Source organism: Pteronotus mesoamericanus, unplaced genomic scaffold (genome assembly GCF_021234165.1).
Source record: "Pteronotus mesoamericanus isolate MK-2021 breed Mesoamerican mustached bat unplaced genomic scaffold, CSHL_Meso_final contig_502, whole genome shotgun sequence".
NCBI classification, from domain to species: Eukaryota; Metazoa; Chordata; class Mammalia; order Chiroptera; family Mormoopidae; genus Pteronotus; species Pteronotus mesoamericanus.
Window position 1 is genome coordinate 5,416,684 of NW_026555187.1, and position 17,388 is coordinate 5,434,071.

The 17,388-nt window shown below is 57.7% G+C and overlaps 1 protein-coding gene across 1 annotated transcript in view; it reads right to left on the minus strand.

The window, feature by feature from the left end:
- PEBP4 (phosphatidylethanolamine binding protein 4) overlaps positions 1-15,659 on the minus strand; it is a 185,231-nt gene extending 169,572 nt beyond the window's left edge. Inside the window, exons 1-3 of the mRNA XM_054578815.1 lie at positions 15,510-15,659; positions 13,847-13,983; positions 7,383-7,512 (exon numbers count right to left, since the gene is read on the minus strand). Coding sequence (XP_054434790.1) covers positions 7,383-7,512; positions 13,847-13,983; positions 15,510-15,659 — 417 coding nt within the window. The remainder of the gene's footprint in view (positions 1-7,382; positions 7,513-13,846; positions 13,984-15,509) is intronic.
- Positions 15,660-17,388: the final 1,729 nt, after the last annotated feature.

A 17,388-nucleotide genomic window follows, 5' to 3' on the forward strand; every position in this document is an offset into this window, starting at 1 on the left:
GGTGCAGGGGGCACAGGAAAGAGGACGGTACAGGGGCCAGAGGGTCCGAGTTCTAGTCTCATCATTCCCACTTGACGGAGCTGTGCATCGGAGCAAACTGATGTCCATGAGGTTCCGAGGAGACTCAAATGGGGTGCGAGGCAACAGGCGAGCAGGTGTGGGCGTTGAGGCCGAGCAGCTGCCTCCCCTATTCGCGGCGGCCTGGACTCCCAGCCACGCACAGAGACCCCTGCCCGGCTTGGCTCTCAGGACCGATGGGCGATAAGGGCGGTCCCCCCAGGGAAAGTGCTTTGAAAATTGTAAAGCTGACATCCCGGTTACCAAGAAACAGCACCCCCCACCTTGCACCCTACTTTCTTGCCCATCTCCCAAGCATGCAAAGGTCTCTGCCGTCGGGGAGTTGACATTCGAGCTGGAGGAATAGACAAGAGCGCGAGTAGCAGAACATAGAGTGGACACCACCGGCAGGAAGGGGCGGATCCTGTCCTGGCCAAAGTCTCACTAGAAACGTCTGGAGGAGGGACGTGCAATTCTCAGAAGGGAAGCTAAGCTGCGGGACACTGGTCACTCACTCGCTTGGGCAAAGATGGACAGTGTGACCAAACCCTTGTACCAGAACTGGAAGGTGCTGGAATTGGAGCCCGGAGGCCCAGGTTATGGTCTCAGCTCTCTGTTAATCCCCAAAGCCTACATAGTGCAGGGTTACAACTCTGTGACATTCTGGAAAAGGCAAAAAACTATGGGGACCATAAAGAGATCAGTAATTGCCAGGGTGTGGCCAGAAGAGAAAGATGAGAAGGCAGAGCACAGAGGGTCCGTAGGCCCATGGAAACTGCTCCGTGGGACAGTGTAACGGTGGGTACGTGTCATTATACAAGTGTCCAAACCCAGAGAGTGCCAGCACCGAGAGTGAGCCGTAAGTAAACGGCAGACTTGGGGTGATAATGACGTGGCATGGCATGTTCGTCAGTTGTGACAAGTGTCCCGCTCCTGTGGGAGGTGGCCACGGGAAGGGTTTGCTCGGGGCAAGAGTCATATGGAAACCTCTGTATGTTCTGCTTAATCTTGCTGTGAACCTAAAACTGCTCTAAAAACAGCCTATTAAAAATGAGATAGATAGGTAATTTCCTGTGAGCTGCTCTTTCCTCCCCTGTAAAACGGAAACACCAATACCCGCCACCCCTCCCCCACTCCATGTGGCCACGGTGAGGGCCAGGGGACTCTAAAACAGAACAGCGGATGTCTGAAGTTGGGGTGCCCTGGTGGGAGAGAGAGATCCCCTCAAGTCCCGGTGCTACGACAGCTGCCCCCCACTGCGATTCCCCCAGCAGCCCCCGAGCCTGCTCTCATGCTCTTGCCCACCAGGAGCCGGCCAGACTGCCGTGGGCACCCAGCACCGCTCCGCCCGACCCAGGCGTCCTCCCCTCCCGCCTCCTTCCCTCCCCCACATGTCTGCAAGCTTGAACAAATAATAAGGGACATTATTACTCATTTATAAATCCTCAAAACCTTTGTCTGAACTCCTTAGGCCACCACCTCTTCTCTCCAGGGAGAGCAGCCAACGAGTCCCCGCAGCCTTTGAAATCCGCGTGTTTGTCCATCGAAGTGGCTCCAGCAGAGGCTGGGCAGCTATTTTAAAACCAGAGAGGCTCCGGCTCACCCTCGCAGCGGCCCGCTGTGAGCAGGTCCCCAGCCTGCAAAGAGCCCCTCCCAGACACTGGCAGAGTGACCCTCTTTAAAAGCCAGGATGCAAACCCACTGAACTCTGCTTTCAGGTCCCATCAGCTTCCTCGCTGGAGCAGCCCACACAGTTTTTTTCAAAGAAACGTTATTTGATCTAAAAAACATCTGGAAGCTGCTTCCCCAGCACTTGCCTGGAAGCTCTGGGCTGACATCAGACGCTCGATTGCAGAGCACACATCCTGTGCGCCTGTGCTTCCCCCGGCGCGTCCGGGGCCTGGGGACGGCGGCTCTATTACAAAGTCCCTGGAGGGCTGGGCCCAGGCCTAACCAGAGCCTGTGAGTCCTGGAGGGAGCCTGGAGAGTCACGACAGGAAAGGCAGCAGGGGATAAAGAGGGCTAGGGGTGCAAACCAAGGCCAAACCGCTTCTAATGAAGCCGTCAGGGAGCAATACAGTCACGCAAGAGCTCTAAATCCATTCTGTTCACAGTGACTGCAGGGTGCACCCTCACTGCTGTGAGATGCCCGTGCCGGCAGGGCCAGGGCCTGGTTTGGCTGTGCCCCTGGCTCCTGGGGAGCAGATGCCTGGCTGACCCCGCGTGCGGCCCTCACATTGGGGTTGTTTTCTAGTAATCACAGTGGGAAAGAGCAGGCGGCTGGAAGGCAAGAAACCTGGAGTCTCGGGCTGGTCCTCAGGCTTCCCAGCTTTGACATGTGTGACCTTGGGCGGCGCCCCCGCTGCCGTTGTGGGACCATCCCTGCTCTGCCCGGCGGCCAGCGCTGCTGGGAAGATCCTGTGAAATCCTGAATGGGAAGTTTCTTTGCAACCTAAAACTCACACCGCCAACCTCAGAAATGGTGCTAAGCATTGCTCCTCTTTCACCGGCTGCCGTCGTGGACTCAGGCAGCCCCGCAACAGATGGCTGAGCGGCCTGGGCTGGGCTGGGGCACAGCTGAGTGAGTCCAGCAGACTTTGGCCAGGGGCAGGAGGATTAAACGTCATGTGCGCCCTCTCACCTGGCCACCAGGTACTCGGCCCTCCTAGGCCTGGCCCCGCATGTCACCCCACCTCTCTGTCACAGCCGCACTGGCTCCTGCCTCTGGGCCACAGACCGAACCCTTCTTCTGCGCCTTGAACGCTTTAGACCACAAGCCAGCCTCTCCTTGTAATGACAGCTAATGCCACTTATTACGTTCCTGCACTAAGCAATGGGTTAGGGTCAAATCTCACTAATTCTTTCCTAAACTATCCCGGGTGCATGGTGGACACCCCTCTTCCACCCCCAGCAGACTCCCCGCCCTGTCCTGACTTTACCCGCCATCCTGGAGCTCCTGTCTCCCCTTCTCCATCACTCAGGGGCAGCGCCAGGCTCGGCCCGGCCCGGCCGCGTGGGAGCCTCCGCTGCCTGTCTCACCTGACCTCTGCAGGTGGGCCATAGCCTCACCTCCGGAAGCTCGGCCACCTGGAAGTTTCCATCCCCCACGACCAGTGCTGAGGCCCCAAATCCAGGCCTCCAGCAACACCAATGCTGCAGACCCAGGATCGTGTAGGGACCTGCCTGCCCAGCCTGATGGGAGGCCACTGAATCACCCGCTTTCTGGGGAGGAGACCGAGGGCCTCGCTGAGCCTGGCTGAAAAGCCGAGGGACAGCAGGACAGAGCTGCTGTGGTCTTTGTTCCTTTCCTTGAATGCAATGCACATTCCCCACTTAGAGGCAATTTTTTCACTTCAAAAAGATTCCTGCTGCTTACATTCAAGGTGAAGAATGAGCCCCAGTCAAGAAGCACCTCAGGGCCTTTTAGTCTCCATTGGCTTGCAAAGGGATGCATTTTAAGATGTTTGCCTCTTAATGCTTGTCAGCGGGCCAGGGAGAAAACTTCCTCCTACTTCACCGTTGTCGTTGTTGTCGGCACTCAGCGGCTGCTGGCACGGGGACTGTCCCTGTTCTCCTGCACTACTTTGCCTTCGCGGGAACCCGCCTGACTTCCTCGTTCTCTCCTGCTTCCACCTTCCCAGCCCACGGCCCCCACCCGCCTGGGCAGAGGGGAGACTGATGCCGGCCTGCGGTCCACCAGGCGCAGCTCTGGTCCTTCAGAGGCCCCCGTGCACCCAGGAGCTTCAAGGGCAAACTGCTGGGCTCCCATGGCTCAGAGCTCACACTCGCGCAGGCGTCCTTCCACCTGCCATTCATTCATTCATTCATTCACCCATGTGGTCTCCCAGTCAGCCAGTCAGCCGACAGGGAGCCTGCGGTGCTATTCGGAGCTGTGGGTGGTTCAAAGAAACACGACCCGTGGTCTCGCTACAAATTGGTTGAAGCTATGAACGCACAATACGAAACAGAAGAAAATAAACTCTGAGTGTGGAGGGCAGGGGCATTAAAATGGCTCAAAGAGGGAAGAGATCAACTAGGAGTGAGGGTGAACCCCAGAGGGAGGGAGGCAGTTGGGGAAGCCTTCCTAGAGGAGGAAGCATTTTGGTGCGGGCAGGGTGTCCTCTAGTGCAGGGTCCGAACACTGGGAGTAGCCCGAGCAAAGGCGTGGAGGCGGGAGCCCTCTGGTGGGCACAGAGGCACTGTCCTGTGGCCCCTGCAGCCCCGTCTCCGCGGCCTCGGCGCGCGCGCGCGTGCGTGTGTGTGTGTGTGTGTGTGTGTGTGTGTCGGTGGGGGGGAGCATTGCTTTGATCACCTCAGGAAGGCATTGTCCCCGCACAGACAGTCACCAATCTCGTGCCCTTTTCCATCAGGCCCCGGGGCCCAGAGGAAATTCTCTTATCCTCTCCCGTGGCACTACGATTCAGGCTCCCTGCCCCCGCTTTTGAGGGACCCTATTCCTGATAGCACCCATTTCCCCTCCGACTTTCTTAGTCACTGTCTCTCCAGAGAGTGTGTCCCTCTAGCACTAAAGGGAAGCTCCGGCCACTGCCTCATTTCTCACTGTCCCTGGCCTGTCCCCACCTCCTCGTGACCACCTTCCCTAGAGCCACTGCTCTCTCTGTCCTAGAGCAGCGTCTGGCCAGCAAGCCCTGCCGACGGTGCCAGCTCCCAGCGTGCCCCTGACCGTGGTCCAAAGGTCAAGCCTCTGGGGATGGGCCCACTGGGTTTACACCCTGCCTCTTTCCGGCTCCGCCCTTGGCCCGGTCACTTCCTTCTGTAGGAACTTGGCTTATTTTTCTGGCAGGACACCTTTTCCTGCCTGACAACCAGTAGCTTGCTTCTCCTCTAGGGGAGCCCTCCTCTCCCTCTTCTTCCAGACTCATGGAGTAAGTGGGGCTGCCCAGTTGGCTGTTTGGTTCAGGGATGGGTGTGTGATTCAGGTGGGACAAATCTTGGGACTTTTAATGGTTGGAAAGGGTCAGCCTAGTCCCACTGGGACAGATAAACTAGTAAAATGTAAGTCTTAAGCCAGTGAGCGTGGTTTTTGTCACCTCAAGGAAAGTCTATTACACACGAAACCAGCACAGAAAAAAATAGAGAAAGGGGACAGATTCCCGGTGATGATGTTTGAGCGCCTGGATACAGCATTGCCTGAAGCCAGCCCTGGAGTTTTCAGTTTGTGAACCAGGGAAGCCTCCCTTCTTTCTTGGCTCAAGCTAGTTTGAGTTGGGTTTTTGTCACTTGCCACTAACAATCTTGATTAAAGAGGAACTTCACTTGCAGATTTGATGAGAGCACTAAATGAAATGACAATGCATGGTACCCAACCCCGCGTCAAGTGGGTGCCACCAGATGAACGGTGGCTTTGGATAACTCAACTGAATCTGCCTTCTCAGAGGTCAGATTTCCACAATGTGTAGTTCTATCGTAATAGAAGATGACTTTTTCTTTCTTGCTACTGCGTTGACCAAGCTTCCTTTGTGAAATCTCTGCCTGCCTCGGCTTTCTTAACCACAGCTCTGTGTTCTTCCCCAGCTTCCAGGTTTTCTTCCGTGCCCGCCTCAGCGCTGAGACAGGATGGGAGATTCCAGGATCTGGAGGGGGTATGCTCTCTGAGTTCTGTGCTCCTAACCCTGGACAGTCAGAATCAACTAAACCCAATCAAATGCAAAGACTTTGCAAACTTGCTTCAGACTTGTGCCACCCAAGCACACCAGGTACCCAGAAAAGTCCACACTGCCATCTAGTGGACATATGCAGCAATACCATGGGTAACGGAGCCCTGGGCAGAGACTCTCCCTTGGGACAGTGATTAGTGGGCTGTAAAATCATCAGGTCCAACCTCTTCACTCCTTAAGTGACAAACACGAGGATGTGCGAATTAATTGTGAGTTGAGAGTCCTGCGTCATTACACTCTTCTCGCAATGGCCAGGCCCCTGCCCCGCTTCTTCAGCCCTCCACCTCCTGCCCCACGTGTTAGAATCGCGGTGACCCGCATCCCCCCCGCTCCTCCCGCCTGCCCATGCTGCGACCCAGGCCGAGGGTGCCCGGGGGGAGGGTTGACGTGTGTGTGAGGGTGTGCATGCGCGTGCAGAGGGTTGGGAGGGCGGAGGGAGAGGAGACTCAGGGAGCCCCCTCGTTGTTTGCTTGCTCGGTCTCCCAGAGGAAAGGACTTTGGTCACATTTGCAAACACCACAGCCTATCGAAGCTTCGTGTTCTTGGCCTATACATTGTGAGACATATCCCAATCTCTTGGTTCCCTGATAGTGAAAAACAGTTCAAGAAAGAAAGAAAAATATATCCTTCTACCTCCAAGCAATCTGTGTGACCCCCACTTTCAAACTGACAGTGGGGAAGAGCCCGCGGCGGCCTCCCCCGCCACCATGCACAGAGGCGGCCTCGCTGTGCATGTGCCCACACCCTGATCACGACCCCCTGGCTTCCCCCACTCTAGGCCTGAGCCTGGGACACAGTGCCGTCTTTGTTCCTAGGTTGACACTGGCACCTCCTACTAAAACAGAGCAGACAGCAAAGGTCACCTTTCACCCCGGACGCTTTGGGGGTTCATGCTGGCCTGGGAGTCGAGGAGGAAAGACGGCTGACCGTTACAGTGGCGCAGCTTCCCCAGGACACGGCCCAGACCCCGGGAACAGCAGCCACAGCCCCGCTGCCCAGTTCCACGGCCCTTCCCCAAACCGAGGGAGCCTTGCAGACCAACACGGTACTACTCATTTCCCAGTAAAAGAAATAGTTACTTCCAATTCCTAACATGCTTCAATCTTCTATTTTAGACAACTTTGGTTGAACTTTTGAGCGCATTTCTTATTGCGGTGACCAAAAGTCAAGACACACTGACCTCTGCTTGGTTAGCTTACAGGAGAAATGCTACCCTCTACAAACTAGCTCCTCCCCATTCAGAAGGTCATTCTAAAAGCTCGGCCACCTTGCGCCTTGAAAAGGAACTCCCCGCATCTCCCCACCCCTTTTCTCAGCGAACTCCAAAGCATGCATCAGCTGGTCCCCACGATGACCGAGGGGCCAGGCTTGGGGGCTCAGGAGCTGTAGAAGCAGGGAAGATCCCAGGCAGAGTGGCCCCTGAACCCCGATAAGGCTCCCCCGGTCTTCACCCCAGCCACCCACCCGGCCTCCTCCTCCGAGGCTGCGGGGCTGCTCTGAGAAGGCATGAGCTTATGGCAACAGCCATCTGCTACCACCAGACCTAATCCAGATGGCTCTGCGCACAGCTTCTACACGCTCAGATGAGCAAGCCCGGGGCAAACCGACCTGCGGCTCTCACCCTGCAGGCCGGACCTGCTCACTCACCTCCGAAGCCCCCGGGAACGTGACCCTTGGAGCCGGCCACCTGGTGATCTTCAGCCTGTAGTCGTTGCAGTCAGGGACTATCCTGCAGCTGATGTTCTGCACCTCTGGGTAGGAGATGTCAAGGCTGCCCCTACAGAGAGAGGGCGGTGGTTGGCCCACGTCAGCGTTTTAGGGAGCCTGGGGGCCTATGAGGCTTCGGCCTAGTGCTGCTGGGAATGTAAAGTCAAGTGGGATTGAACCCTAGATTTGCCACTAACTGGTTGTGCGACCTTTGTGTTCTAAGAGTTACTTGACCTCTTCGTGCCTCCGTTTAGTCACCTGTAAAGTAGGGACACTACTACTATCTACCTAGAGGGTGGGTGAGAGGAGGAAAGGAAGTGATCAATGCAGGGTGGTCAGAAGTGTAAACTATGGTCCACGTTTACTTCTCAGAAAGAACATGCATCCACAGACACACTTGGTCAGTGTCCTTAAAGTAGGATTGGGTTTATAAAAATAGCATTTAAACATTGCTTTTCAGGGGCGTTCTTATTACATAAAGAAAAGCACAGCCTTCTTCATGGGCACAGACTGTTCTCTCCCCTGCACAATTAAGCTCCTCTCAATGTTTGGAAATTCCACCGCTCAAACGGTCCACTTTTGGTGGTTGAGTGCTGTCCATCCCCTCGGCTCTTAACCTGCTATTCACTGCACTTTCAAAACGTAAATATCTCTCGGGGGGCGGGGGGCGGGTAAAACCCCTAGTCACTAAGACTGAAGTGTGAATTTATTTATCCACTGGTCTGTACAGTGTGAGTGCTCGAGAGTCAGGCTCCGCGGGAGGGCTGACCCCACAACGCCACCAGGGTGAGCCTGTGTTTGAAACTCAGGGATGTAAGCCAGGCTTTCAAATAGATTGGGGAAAAAAGAAAAGCTGTGTGCCTTTTTTCTTACTTTACTTGATTCTTCCTCCTTGCCCTTCTGTCTTTTTATTTTTTTAATCATGAAGACCTAGGGTCTCTGTGGGGTTTGTCAACTGATGGTCACTGGTGCTGATTCAACACCAACAGGAATCCCCAGCTTGGGTTACAGCAAAGAAGGAGGCTTTATTCAGTGCAAACGGTTCAACGGCTATACAGCACAGCTGTGGAGCAGCTCAATAGTGTCTCAGCTCAATCATGAAGCAGCATGGTGTGAGGCGCCCCTGGGTGTGAGGCCCCCTCTCCAGCCATACAGCTCTGCTCGGCTCAGGTGAGAGAATGTCAGCTCCCGCCAGGGGCGCCCCGCGATCTCCAGTGCCCGGGGACAGTGTGCTCTCCGGCCCAAGGGAGCTGACTTCGGTAGAGAGAAGCCCCGCCCCAGCCCCAGCCCCTGATTGATTTGTTCTCATGTAAATGAGGACTCTAAATCCTCACAGTTGGATTGGCCAAATACACACGTTATCCTGACTGATCAGAAGGGAGCTGCTCTGACTTATTGGTCAAGATACTAACAAGGGTATAGCTCTGCAGCTCCGACTGGACAGGCTACGCCTCAGTCCTACTGCCTGAAATGGGACTCCGGGAGCTCCTTTCTAAGGGCCTGCTCAGCGGGCAGGCGGGCAGTCTCGTGCAGAGCTTCTCCACGAAGCGCGGCTTGCAAGCTTGTGTGAGGGCCTGCAGTTTAGCAACAGCTGCTAGGCTCTGTGTATAAATCTTAGCCCAGTTAGCCACCAGGAGCCCCTCCCAACAGGTACGGTCATTCTCGGGTGAACAGTCCTTTGGTGAAGATAACTCGCTGAGAGGCAGGGCGTGGGTCCTCAGCCTTTCCAGATGACCCAGCATGGCTGAGCAGCTCCGCAGCCTGCCATTGGACACCCAGAGCTGCCCACGGCTCCCTGCTGGGGGTGACGCCTGAGGGGGACCCAGTGAAAATGTCACTTGGGGGACTAGCTCTACAGGGGGAGCTCCTGAAGTCTGAACCTGGGAGAAAGGCAAAGACAGCTTCTTGGTGAGGAGCCCCACCTTCCCCCTCCTCACCCCACCCTTCCAGAGGCTTCTGAGGTCCCATCTTAGGCAAAGGTGGCTGGAGCCTGCAACACTTGGCAGATGCAAGATTGCTCCTCCGGCCAGCACCCCAACTCCAGGACTCGGGCCGCCTGACCAGGACGGTTCGCCGACGCCACTTGGCTGAACCGCCGGCTTGCTGAGCAAACTTGTTTCTTTTAACTCGTCACAAGCTGACAGTCACTTCTTTCAGATGGCATGGCTTTTGTAGCTTCCAAAGAATTTTCCAAGGACAGGTTTTCACCCCTCTTCACGGCAGCCTTTGAGGGTCCCTTGGCGCATTTGCACCACGGCTCCCTGCCGCTGCAGCCGGTGAGATCTAAGGCCTAGTGGGGCCCTCCGCTGGCAGAGAGAGAGCCATTCATCCCACCGCACAGACCTGGGAACCGCCAGGGATCGGGGACAGGGAACCTGGGGACCGGGGGCGGGGGGGGCCTTCTCCAGGGAGGAGAGGGGTCTTCTGTTTCTTTCTAGGCAGAGCTGCTGCGAGGGCTAAAATAGTGAGGGAAAATCAGCAAGGTGACATTTGGTGAGCGGACCCAAAGGCCCTGAGCGTGCGCTGGCAGTGTGAACGCCAGGGGACCAGGGCCTGTGCCCCCGCCCCAGGCACAGCCACGGGGCACTCCAGCCTGGGGTGGGAAGCCCTCACGCGGCTCATGCAGCAGGCCGAGCCCCGGGGCGTGTGCGGGCCTCTGTCCTGACAAGCAGCTTTGCCAAGGCTTGGATCAGGCCACAGAAGGCAAAGTTGATCGGCAAACAGCACCCAGCTGGTAACGAAGAATTCAGGTGATCGAGCCAGCCTACGAGAAGATCTGGCCAGGTCTACGATGACCTGAATCAGAAGGTAAATTCAGTAAAAGCACCCTTTACAACTTGCATTCAAGTTCAAAACACCCCACAGGGCCATTTTCCTGCAGTGAGCGCCCCTTCTGCTCACAGTGTTTACAGGGGACACGTCCTCGTCTCTGTCCCGAGGCCTGGGCTGGGGCACATCTGGGGGAGTGTGGGGAGAGGAGCGGGCACTCCGCCCTGTCCAGCGGGGCCGTTATCTGACGTCGCAGTGGAGATGGGGCGGGGGAGGGGAGGAAATGTCACTTACGGGGCCGCCTCAAATAGATCAGACATGGCACGTGCTATTGTTCCATTTCCTACAACAGTATCTTGAAGCAGCACTGCCATTGTTCTCATCTTCCAGATGAGTAAACTGAGGCCCAGAGAGAGCGAAGGAGCTAGTACAGAGTCTCATCATCAGTGAGCTGACGGGGAAGAGGGACATGGGTGTGAGGGGCATTGTCCAAAACCCCCCCAGCGATCGCTGTTTCTGTGTGTTATCCCCGCCCCTTGAGTGGGGGCTGGGTTTAGTGACCTGCTTCTAATAAAGAAAATAAGACAGAAGGGACAGGATGTCAGCTCCAGAGGCATAAGGAGACGGTGGCTTCTGATCCACACCCTCTCCCTCTCAGACCCCCGCTCTGGGGGTCCACCGGCTGTGTGGTAACAGCCCCATGGAGAGGCCACACGGGACAGTGACTGAGGCTGTCACAGCCGCACGAGTGAGCCCCGAAGCAGAGCACCCCGCCGGCCCATCCTTCAGATGAGACTGCAGCCCCAGCTGACAGTGCTGCTGCCACCTCCTGAGAGCCTGGGCCAGAGCTGGCCGGCTGCACCGCGCCTGGGGAAGGGAGGCGTAAGCGCACACAGCTGCTTTGTGTGCGGGAAGCTTGCCACGAAGCCAAAGAGACCAGCTTCCACCGGCTTCACAGCTTCCCAGGGAGGCTATTAGCTTCTCCTGGCTTTGGATTCACTCCGGCATCGGCATCGTAAGAATTGGATCGGAGAAAGACTCCTCCCCAGCGGTGCCTGCGGGAATGCCCCGCATCCCGGCTGCCTGGAAGCAAGGGTGGGGGCGAGGCTGCTTTCACAGAGCAGGAGGGGGACCGGTGGGCGCCCCGCCCTCCAGCGTGGCTCTCAGTGTGGCACTCAGTGTGGGGCGCCACACCCAGAAAAGGGCTGCGGGTCTGTCTCCGAGTGACCCGTCCTGAGAGTGGGGGCCCAGGACCAAGACCCCTGAAGAGGAATTGACAAATGGGGGTGGGTGCCCGGGCGAGGAGAGCTGTGGGTGCAGACGGGGGTCGCGGCATCAGTCTCCAGGCATCTGAGGGACCCAAGGACCGGACCGAATGTGTGGAAGAGGGGAAACTAGCTTCACTCTCTGCGGCGCCTGGGGCGAGACGGGACGGAAGGGGACGAAGCCAGGGGAAGGCGTCCCCTGCCTTCCGATAGGAGGCACTCCAGAAGGGGCCGCTTCTCAGCACCGAGGAGCGCCCTGGGGGGCCGTGCCCAGGGCCCCTGGCGTGGGGGGCGGCAGGGAGAGGGCTGTTGAGGGGGATGCACGGCTACAGTTCTTTGGACTCTGGGCCTGAGCAGGGGCTCTGACTCAGTGTTTCTGTGGCTGTGGTCTGGCTTGTCTCAGGAGTGGGTGAGCTCCTATTATCCTAGAAGAGCTTTCCTCTGAGTGTTTTCCCACTGCTTGTCGCTGTACGTAAAGTTCCTCCTTCACAGGTCAATACCTTTAGGTGCTGAGTCCCAACTGCGAGGATTTCCTGTTAGACTCCAGATACAGGAGGAGTGGCTCGGGCGAGGGGTGGGTGTCTCTCACAGGTTAGAGCCTGAGCTGAGCAGGTTCCGTGGGGAGGGGGCCCCAGTGCAGGAGCTGCTGATCCCTCCTCAAATGTCTGATGTGCCCACGATGTGCTCAGCGTCCGTGATGATCTTTTATAAACAAAAATCTTCATCAGGAATAACGACAGAGCTTCCTCTGTGCCGCAGTCGTCTGCAACCTGAAGAGCTCTCCTAGCCCGCAGCTTTAGTGTCCGAAGGCCACGTCTCTCACCCTGGTGTCTGCCGGTGTCTTCTGGGGAGTCCTGAGAATGGACCCTCGGTGTTGTAAATGTTTGTGTCCCCCTGCCCTCCCTCCTCAAATTTGTATGTGGGAATCCTGGCCCCTAGTGCGATGGTACAGGCGGGGGTTGGGGCTGTCCTCTGAGAGGCACTTAGGCTACGAGGGTGGAGCTCTCACCCACGGGACTCGTGCTCTTACAAAAGAGACCCCAGCCACAGCGGGAAGACGCCCGTCTCTGAACCAGGAAGCGGGTCCTCACAGACAGAACTTGCCTACGGCTGGATCTTGGACTTCCCAGCCTCCCGACGCTGAGAGGTAAGTTTCTGCTCTTTTTAAGCCCTCCAGTCTCTGGCATTCTGTTATCACAGCCCGAATGGGCTAAGACAGCTTTTCCCCATTACTGGAGTTTGAGACCGTCCGGCCCCTGGAGGAGGTGAGCAGCCCAATGCGGGGGGTTGATCCCCATAAGCTGTGCCAGCACCATGGGCGGGTGATTTAATCTCTGGAGAGTCCTCATCTGTAATACTCAGAAGATTCGTGACAACGATCAAAGGGGTCAAGGAGTCCAAGACACCAGCCGAACTCCTGACACGCAACAGGAGCCCAGGGTGGCACACGGGTCACCAGCCACCAGCACGTGGGGGGACACAGGAAGAGCCCAGGGCAGCTGGGGCGCAGGTCAGTTCGCTCTGGTGAGTGCGTGCACATGATCCTTTTGTACCCATTCCACAATGCAGGCGACACAGGGACCCACAGAGGCCCCCGCGCCTGGGCCCTCGCCAGGCCTGGCCCGCCCCAGCCCAGCTGACCTGCCTGCTTGTGGAAGAACTGCGTCCCCCCGCCCCCCGACCCCCCGCCAACCGAAGGGTCCACTCAGCGGTGCCCCTGAGGGCCCAGATCTGTGACAGGGGCAAAATCCATTTTTTTTTTTAAGGGAGAGGGCTTCAATTATACTTAACTTTTTGAGGGAAAAGATGTATTTATCTTTCTAAAAATAATGTATGTAAGAATTCAAAAGGACTCAAGAAGACCGAGTTGGAAGTCGTTCTTCTGTCCTCTCTCCCATCAGCCTCAGTGGGAAGACACATTGGCCAAGGGGGTGGCAGCCGTGTGGCCGGGGTGGCCCTGGGGTTGACCCATGACTAGCAGGGCCCGTTCTTCTACCCAGAAGCCTGTGAGGCGGGAGCTGAAATCCGGCGCAGACTCAGGGGAGCTCGCGCCTTGGAGGGGAAAACTCCAGCCTCCTCTCTGGACAGCACCCCGGGGCGGCGGCCCCTACAGGGCCAGCCTGCCCCAACACTCCCGGGCCTGTGACTGAAAAGCAAACAACAGCTCTTTTCTCTAAAATGCCACTTGGCGGGGGGTGGGGGAGCATTTCGGGCTGTAGGGATGGACTCTCGGGCCAGCCCCTCGGAGCCCCAGAGGAGCCGAGGGCGGCCACGTCCTGTCCTGGGCCCCCTCAGTCCTTTCCCCAGCGCCGCCCCCTCACGGCCTCCTTCCCAGCCTCCCAACTGCCCTCTGGGGCCCCCCAGCCTTACGTGCAGAAGGAGATATCCTGGACCGGCACAGGCAAGCTTACACACTGGTCATCTGTGTTCTGCACTCTGGGGACCACCACCGTGAGGCCCAGAAACAGGGCTGCCACGGCCAGCTGCATTGTCCAGCCCGTGGGCACCTGGAACAGACAGAGCCCTTAGGGCTGACAGCCCTCTGTGGGGGGAGACCTTGCCACCCACAGGCCACCTCCCCAGGGGCCCGCCTGGCAGGACAGGGACTTCTGGTGAACATAGGGAGGAGGGTGGGGTGCTTCCGGGGGACCTGGGCTCACTCCGAACTGGACTCCGCGTGCCACGCGGGCCGGGCCTGTCGCTCGAGCCCCGGCTGCCAGGGCCGGGTGGCCGCAAAGCAGAGGTGCTTGTGGGAGCCTCCCAGCACGGCCCTCCCCCTGCCCTCGCCGCTCGCCCCGCGTGGCCGGCTGGTCCAGGGCCAGCCTGCTCCTTTGGCTTTCAGGCAAATCCTGGGAAGCCAGTGGCCCCGGGTGGGCGTGGGGCTGGGTGGGTGGGCGTGGGGCTGGGTGCAGGCTCTAGAGTGCTGGCAAGGGCCTGACCGGGGTTTGTTTTTCTAGGAGCGGGGCTTTGGCTGGGCCATGCCCCTTGGACAGCTCTGCTCTTCCTGCCCACTGGTCCTCCGCCACCTGTTTTGACAGCCTCGGGGCGGTCCGTGGGTGGAAGCGCTGGGAGGCAGCGACCCCGCTGCTCCCGGGGCAGGGCTGCCCCAGCCCCGAGGCCGGCCCGCAGGGCCAGCTGAGGTCGGAAGGGCCCTCCAGCGGACTGCACCCTGCAGCAGTGCTGAGCTCAGCGCTCTCCCGGACAGCAGTCCCCGGAGAAGGAGGCCGGCAGAGCGGCCGGGAAGGGCGGGCGCACCAGCTCGGTGCTGGGAGCAGGGGCCGGGCTGCACCGCACCACTCTCTTCCCGGGAAACAGGCCTGTGGGAGGGAATGTGTGGGACCCGGAGCGGAACCGGAGGTGGCAGGGGAAGATCCAGGGTGGCTCTCCCACGGCCTTTCCCAGGGATCTGTCCTCTGTCTCCTCTGAGAGGGGTGTTGGGGGGCCCAGCCAGGACGGAGGCCTCCTGAGCTCTGCATTGAGCTCCTTCAGGCTTTCGGGGGCAGGCAGTGCTAGGCCTCTGGAGCAGGCGCCATCTCCTCCTTTCAGAAACAAGCACTGTGACCTTGTGACCCCTGTGCCTGGATAAGGAAGATGCGACCGTAGCTATAAAGTCTACACAGGTAAATCTTTAGAGAAACTGTTTTCAGCACAGCTTGCTTCCGGTGGAATTCCTGCTTCCAGCAAAAAGCCCTTCTTTGAGGGCTGCAAATTATTAAAATTAATAATGAGACTCCCTGAAGTATGACAAGGCCTCCCCCACTCACTCCCAAGATCTCCCCAACTTGCAAGTGTCTCCTGGTAGCCCCCTCACAGGGTGGCTGTGCGCATGAAGTGGCGTGAACGAGGCAAGGCACTTGGTGAGCGCCCCGGCGCCTCGGGAACGCGCAGTAATTCACGGGTGGCACAGGCGGCCTTCCGCAGACCAGTCCATCTGCAACCCATCGCACCAACAGGCACTGAGCGCCTTCCCCGCGCTGGGCCCGCGCCAGCCCCGCGATGTCGGGCCCGTCCTCGTGGAACTCAAAGAAGACACCCAGCGCCAGAGGATGATGAGGCCAGAGAGATCGTCCACGGCCAAGAGGTTCCTGTCTTCAAAGTGGCAGCCACTAGAGAAGCCAATACTGTCCCGGGTGCCGGGGTCCTCAGCACCAGCAACGAATGTCTGTCTGGAGGAAGGGGGCATCCTCCGCGCAGGGTCGCTCCTGGTGAGCCCACTCGCGTCTGCAATTCCTCCGCACGCGGGTGCTCCAGGCCGTTATCATTGATCCCTCGGGACGATCCTCTGAGGCACAGAGACGTTAGCTAATCCGGCCCTTGGCCAATTGTGGGTGGTAAGTGGCTGACCTGGGATTTGCACACACGCCATCTGGCTCCAGGCTTCATGCTCCTTAACTACTCTGTTCCGCAGCCTCCTCTTGCGGCTCTGCTGTCCTCTTGCTCGCTGCCCTTCTAGCCCCTTTGTTCTTGGAGTAAGGCCTAGTATCTTCCACGTAGCTCGCAGTATCCTGTGCAGGTGGACTCCTCCTGCCTCTCCAGGCCCGTCTCTGCTCTCCCCGGCTCCCTTCTTCACTCCGGCCAGTCCCTCGGGCTCCTTCCTGCCCCAGGGCCTTCCTGTGCTCCACCCCACCTCCTACCGCTTTTGGTAAATAGCCAAAGTGGATTTCAGTTACACAGGATCAGAGCACTTTACTCCTTTCTTTACAATTTTTATGTGTTCGTTTACTCTTTCCCTTGCTGTTTTTATACGAATTCATTTTGCAATAATTTGCCTATAGTTCCAGGAAGCGCTGAATCTGCATCTATCATTCCAAGCACAGTCCCTGGCCTGTCTAGATGCTTAATAAATTCTTGTTTGAATGCCCGAGAAACTTGCCACTTCTGTTTCTGATAGTCCTTGTTTTCATTTCATTGCTCCTCTCTGTAAATACCAGTAGGAAACCAACCACTCAGGTGGGTGCCGGTCTCTGGATCCCTTTTGCTTATTTGTCTAACCTTCCCTGGCTTGTTTTGCTGCAGAGATATCTGACAGAAGGCAGGGGTTCTCGGTATTTTCACACCTGACCTTTCTCTTGGGGATTCACAGGACTCTGCTTCATACTCAGAGTCCCAGGTCTAGGGTGAGAGGCCTTGTTCAAGCCCACAAAGGCACAGCTGCCCCTTCCCATCGCCAGCCTGTTTTACCCCACTGACCCACCTCTGGACGCTCCCATCTCTGTGTCCTTTGGGGCCCACCTCCGACGCGCTTTTCTCTTGCTTCAGTCACCTGGTCTGGGTCGATCTCCCAAAATCACCAGTCCGGCCAAGCCTCTTGCGGGGCCGTGGACCCCCAGCCCCAGGATCTACTGGGCCAGGGCTGCCGGGACTATTGAGCCTCCCTCTTGTCCCTCGAGGCCTCTTGTGCCTGACACCCCCCTTACTGGCCAGATCTCCCCTCCTTCCTCTCTCTAGACACAGACTCTTACACTTCCCCTTCCTCCTAAACCTTCCCACTTGTGCCCTCAGATGGAGCACCCAAATTCCTCCTGGATGCCAGAGGAACCAACCGTGCGGTGTGACTGGAGAGCTGGGACTTTCCTTCTTCCCCTTGTCCCCATCCCCACCTCCATAGAGAGGGGCTGGAGGTCGAGTCAATCACCAGTAGCTAATAATTTAATTAATCATTCCTTGTCACGAAACTTCCATAGAAACCAAAAGGACAAGGTTTGGAGAGCTTCCGGGTTGGTGAGCACGTGGAGACGCAGGGGACGGGGCAAGCTCGGTGGGCGTGGAGGCTCTGCGCCCGCCCCACGCCCCTGATCCTAGGCGCTGCTCCCATCTAGGAAGTTAAGGGTTTCTCCGAGTTCTGTGAGCCACTCAGGCAAATTAGTCAAACCCAAGAAGGGTGTTGTTGGAACCATTAACCTATAGCTGGT